Here is a 6,000-nt window from a genome sequence, read left to right on the forward strand (position 1 = left end):
GCCTCTCCTCACTCTCAGGGTCTGGCCCTGACCCACAAACCCGAACTTGATTAGCTGGGGCCACTTTCTCACTCTCAGGTGTGTGCTTGGGACTCTGTCCCAACATCAGCTCTCCCCAGCTCCCAAGGTGCCCAATTAGCAGCCACACAGTTAGCAGCATCTCTTTCGGGAGTCAGGGGCCTTGCAGCCCAACCCAGGGACTGGGGCAGGCCTGGGTTACAGAACAATGGACTGTAGAAGAGGCTGGGGTGTGAGCAGGGAGTTGGTGCTGTGTGTGAAGGGCTAGCTGCCTTTGCCCACAGGCAGCTCCCTCTGCAGCCCCAGTGATGAACACTGAGCTGCCACACTCATCTGGAGAAGGGCCTCCACAGAGGCCTTCTGGTGGACAGAGCTACCCAGCAACCTTTGGACGCTTTGGGTGACTTGAGCTCCCACCCAGGAAGGGGCCTGCTGGGCTGACAAACCCAGGCAGGAGCCTGGCTCCTCCAGCAGCCTCCCTCTCAGCTTATGGGTAATTGTTGGGCAGGGAGGTAACTCCTGTGCCCATGCTCACTCCCACCCAAGCTGCCTTCAGGTCCAGGGGCACGCCCACAACACGGAGGTGGAATTCTCGTATCCCCTGGGGCTGGGGGCGGGGGTCTGCACCTGACACATTCCACAGGTGATGAGCATGTACTCTCACTGTGATACTGCCAAGAGTGCTTCAAAATGCCCTTGAAATGCCTCTGGGGACAGCAGAGGGAGGCCAGTTGCTCAGCCCCTTAGGTTACGGTGAGCAGAAAGGGGGTGAGCCTGGCTGCTTTACAAAGTTTTGGGCAGGTCCTAGCAGTTTGTCATTGCATCTGGCAGTAAAGTCCCGATGGATTCCTGCACTGGGGTTGTGGGGGAGGGGGCTGAAGACTTGATGCCCGGGGGGCCCAGCAGACCAGATATTCCAGAACTCCTCAGTGGGGCTTGTCACATGTGCCTTGGCCTGAGGGCCTGCTTCCAGCTCCAAGATGGAGTTACAAGCTGGCCTCACAGGTGACACTCAAATGGGGTGTCTGGAGTGACAAAGGCCCGTTCCCAGTGGCCGCCACAGTTGAGGGGACAGAGTGACTCTACAGACTTTGCGTACCATCAGGATGGCTGCTGGCCAAGTTCAGGCGCCCTGCCCTGCCCAGCCCCCGACTCCCACAAAGCAGCCCATGCATAGGGATTTGCAACCAACTAGAGTGGCAAAGTACACAGTTGGCAAACTTTTCCTCTTTCGGTTTCTGGAAGCCCAGGACAGGCCTTCCAGGAAGCTGCCGTTATAACTTGTTGGGTTTTGTGAGGGCCTATGCAGAATCTACACTCCAGAAAACAAGTCTCCCCGCCCCTTCAATGAAGGCCAACCCACCCCTGCACAACAGCCCAGAGAAGGTTGTGGATATAGGCTGTCAACCAGATGTCCTAGTTTGCCCCAGTTCTCTGGACTGAGGGGCTTCCAGGACCTGGGACTGTCAGTGATAAAACAGGGATGGTCCTGGGCAAACCAGGATAGTTAATCACCCTCCTGGGAGGTGGCATGGTGGGACAAGGGACTAGCGGGGCCAGAGAGAAAGGCCAGGCACCCAGACCCCTCCCTGCAGACCAGCAGCTGCCTCCCAACCCCCAATTTCCCAGCCTCCTGCCTCAGGGCTTCATCTCCCGGGCACCAGAGAACTGCCCTAGCAACTGGGGATGCTCCATGGACCAGCAGAGCTGTGAGTTCTCCTAAGAGACTGGCAGTTACAATGGGAAGGGTGTGAGCTGGACCCAGGGGTGGTTAGATTTTCTGAGAGTCAAGCTTCCTTATGCAACTAGGGTTGGGGTGGGTAAGTAAAGGGTCTTTAAGAAAAAGAATAGGAGATTTACTAAACAAAATTACAACGGAAGGGCTCTGAAGCTTAAAAACTCATTCCTTCAAGGTGAATCCGCCTCTGCTATCTTGGATATACAGCCCGTCCACATGCCCTAACCGGCAGTGCACCTCCCAACACTCTGGGCTGGGGGCACTGATCGCCGAGAGTCCTCCCCAGCCCGGCCAGGTGTGAAGCCGTGTCACCCATCCCGCAGCTATGAAGTTCCAGACCTGAGGGACCCCAGGGCGGTGCTGGTTGGACGGCACCCTCACCCCGGGGTTCTCTGGGCATCCTCCTGGGGGAGCCTTTCCGCAGCGGTGCAGAAGCGGGAACATGCAGATATCCAGTGGGGAGGCAGAGAGACTGGGGTCAGTGGGCATTGCGGGGGAAGCCCACGGCGCGGATCGGAGAGGCGCTCCTTTGCCCGCGAGGCGGCAAGAGCCAGTGAGAAAGTTCCCTGCCCGAGCGTGCAGGGCTGCCGGGCTTGGCTGGCCCGGGTGACTTCCTAATCCGGCTGAGGAGCCTCGGGCTGAGCCCGGCACTCCGACACGCACCCGCGCGCACCTCCACCGCCGGGCTTCCGGGGAGCGGGCCAAAGGCGGCCGGGGCCGGGCGCGGGGGACGCTGCCGCCGCCCTCGCCCTGCGCCCCGCGGGTCCCCGGGCACCTACCGTCCTCTTGGTCCAACACCATGGTCCCCGGCGGCTCCAGCCCGGCCCGGGCCGAGGACGCGGAGGGGGGGGCGGCTCGGACTCCGCCGTCGCTCGTCTGCTTTGCTCCCGCCGGCCCCGCGCGGGCTCCGCGCCCGGGGAGCGCGGCCGCGGACTGGGGCGGATAGACCGGCGCCCGAAGCTGAGCCCTACGGGCGAGGAGCTCCGGCGGGCGAGCGGCCCGGCCAGACCCGGGGGCGGGGCGGGACGGGGCGGGGCTGGGGCGGGGCTGGGGCTGGGGCGAGTCCGCCCGGCCTCGATGGACAAGCCGAGCCGGCAGCAGCTGCCCCGGCCGGGCCGCAGCCGCCGCCGCCGCGCGCTCTTCTCTCCGCGCGGGCAGCGCTCGCTCAGCCGAGTGAAGAAGCCTGCGTTTCCCAGGGCCCCTCAGATTCCCCTGTTAATTAAATCAATTCATTATGTTCAGATCTGATTAGCGGCCCTTCCCCCCCTTTGAATCAATTATTCAATACACAAACATAATTGCTTGGGCCAGAGGTGCCCGCCATTAGCTTATTTAACTCCAAGGACACTAATTACCCGCAGGGCACGGGAACTTTTCTCATTAATTCTGACAAAACACAAAAGCACAGCCAGAGTGTGTGCGTGTGAGGGACTGTGTGTGTGTGTGTGTGTGTGTGTGACCACATGCCAGAGTGAGGGCTGTGTGGGGTGGTGAGACACCGTGGGAGCTTCAGCTCGGACTTGGGGGAGGCGGAATGTGTGCGATTTCGGGTGGGAGTATGTGGGGTGTCGTTTTGAGCCTGTGACCCTGTCCTTGTGAGTGTGGGCTTCCCCATGTGTGACTGTGAGTGCGTCGGGGTGAGTGCGGCCCTGGGGCTGGGGACCGTGGGCCAGTGTCTGAGACACAGCACGGGAATGTGTGAAATTGTGCACGCACTTCTGTGTGTGGCTGTGAATGTGACTCCGTGGCTACTGTGGCCGGCGCCCCATCCCCTTTCATTTTGTCTAATTTTCTGGCCATTGCACACTGCAGGCTCAAACCCACAAGGGCAAGTGCAGACCACAGAAGAGACGAATCAGGAGGCGGTTGGGGTCTGTGGAGCCAGGCTGAGAGAGTGTCCTCCTCACTCCATCACGGACTGGAGGATGCTCCCCTTCTCCCCAGTTATAAACTCCGGGTTCCCATCATCCCCTTCTCTTGCCCTCTCACTGCACATCCCTATACCCGCCCCCTCCCCCATTCTCCAGGTTTTATCCCAAAGCCCTCCCCAGCCACAGCTTGCCTCCTCCCATTTCCACAAGTGTCTGATATCCAGGTGCACCCCCAACTCCCACTCCACAAACCCTAGTTCTTTGCCTCCTGTTTGTAAGGCTAAACGGAGGGTGTGCCTATGGTTGACCAACTTCTCCACATTCTACCTCCCAGAAAATCTCTATTGAGAGAAAGCCAGTGAGAGAGCCCACAGAGGCAGGGACACAGAGGGTAATTGATTCCCCCAAATTAGGTTTCTGCTTTCTAAAGACCAGTATTGTTCCTGTTCTCAATGTGCACAGAGGTATTGAAGATTTCCTTTTTGTTTCCTCGGGCAATGAATGAGCTTAATCCATTTGGCTTTATAAATCAGGAAACTAATATTCGCTCCTTCCATAGCAGCTTTTTAAAAAATTTAATTGGTGGAGGAGGCACAGTTTGTCACCCTTATGCTGTCTCCCAAGCCCCCACTTATCAAAACACATTCTGATTGAGGGGTGGAGAGAGGGCTAGGGGAGGGGAAGGGAAGGCTCATCCTGATTCCTCCTGCCCTCCTCCATCCTTGCACATTGACCCACATAGTTCATATGGGGCAAAGTTTGTGAAATGAGGGAATTAATTATACTCAATTCAGTGAAGAAAAGGGGGCTGTTCAGAGGTGTTCTTCAGAATAACCTCCCAAATCTGCTGTTCTCATCTTCCACAAACACCGGACATAGCCATGCAGTGACCGAGTTTGGCAACTCCTCCTCACCATCCAGCACAAGCTGCTAGAGTCATCTTCCTGGTGCCAAGACCTGACCCTACTACTCTCCTGCTCAAAAAGTTTCCATGGTTCCCCTTTGTCCACAAGACCAAGCCCTAACTGCTTATCAGATCATTTTAGGCCCTTCCCCAGATCTGGGGAAGCCTTTGTAACCACCACTGCCCTTCACTTCAATTTAATTGCTATCTATTGACCTCCAACAACAGCCTCACACTCCTGCCCCTCTGGATTGCTTTGCTGTAATTGAACACACCCTGCAGGTTCTCGCTCTAGTGATTCTTCTCATGGCATCCCTCTGCTTAGAAAGCCCTTGCCCACCTCTCAAAATCCTCTAAGGAAACATCTCCCCTGTGTTCCTCTAAGTGAGTGTCTCCGTGTGAAGTCTGGACTTCTGAGTGCTGCGTGCATTGGTCCACTGAAACCTGGAGAATAAGGTCAGTCCCTGAGGGCACAGTTTCAGCTCTCCCCTAGAGTAGAAGGACAGATACCATATGAAGAGTCTACACTGGGTCACTGGAGAAAATGGGAGCCATAGAGGCAGGAGAGGAATTCAGATATAAAAATGGAGGCTCAGAAGGAGAGAACCTTAGGCACCATCTTTTTGTTCCCTCCAGGACTTCAGATGGAAAGGGACCAGAACCCAGGTGCATGCTTCCTATGAATCCAATATTTTGATCTCCATGCTGTTTAGTTCTCTGTTGTTGCTAGGCACGGTCACTGTCTAGACTGGTGCTGGCTGTTCCTGGCACTAGGGCTTCTGGCCAAGAGGACAAGAGGGGGCTGAAATTCTGCCCTCTCTCTGCTCTCCAAGCCATGTGCCTGACATAGGCTGCACCTGCCAAAAGAGAGTACTTTCTGCTAATTTTCAGAAAAGCACTATATGGACGAGCATGGCCTTGCAATTGGGTTATCTGCTTGGCAGGATCTGACACTTGAGTCCAGCCCAGCTTCATTGTCCCACCCTCACTTACACGGAGGGCCTGTGTGAGCTCTTTGAAGACCAGCCTCGTGGTTTTCATAGTGGAAGAGAAAATTAGAGCTTCACCATGATGGGTGGTCAGGGATACTGAAACAGATGCCCAGCCCCATCTCTGAATGTATAGGAGCCTCAGGCACTAGTGAAGGACACTAAACTTAGTCTATCCCTGAGATTCGGACATGGATAGACATACTATAAGGATCAAGGTCCCCAGTGGGGACCACGCTGGAGGAGAGACAATGAGGGTCCTGAGAGGAGATCCCCATGGGGGTCTAGATTGAGTAGTAAGGCCTGGAGTTTGGAAGGGCAACAGTTCCAGGTATGGTGCAAAGCTGGGCCTGGCCCACTTCTGCCCAGCACTCCAATGAGAAGAGGGCAATGATGCAGATGAGGAAGCAGGTCACTAAGAGTCCTATAGCTCTACTATCAAAGCCTCCTCTAAAACAGCTGGTCACTAGAAATGACGGG

At 56.4% G+C, this 6,000-nt stretch overlaps 1 protein-coding gene across 2 annotated transcripts in view; it reads right to left on the minus strand.

Annotated features, from left to right (window-relative positions):
• Positions 1-2,754, minus strand: part of LMO1 (LIM domain only 1) — a 44,380-nt gene extending 41,626 nt beyond the window's left edge. For both annotated transcript variants that reach the window (XM_025266604.3, XM_044929479.2), the window contains exon 1: positions 2,536-2,754. In XM_025266604.3, coding sequence (XP_025122389.1) covers positions 2,536-2,557 — 22 coding nt within the window. In that variant the 5' untranslated portion in view covers positions 2,558-2,754. The remainder of the gene's footprint in view (positions 1-2,535) is intronic.
• Between the last annotated feature and the right edge of the window lie 3,246 nt (positions 2,755-6,000).

This window comes from Bubalus bubalis, chromosome 16, assembly GCF_019923935.1.
Source record: "Bubalus bubalis isolate 160015118507 breed Murrah chromosome 16, NDDB_SH_1, whole genome shotgun sequence".
Classification (NCBI taxonomy): Eukaryota; Metazoa; Chordata; class Mammalia; order Artiodactyla; family Bovidae; genus Bubalus; species Bubalus bubalis.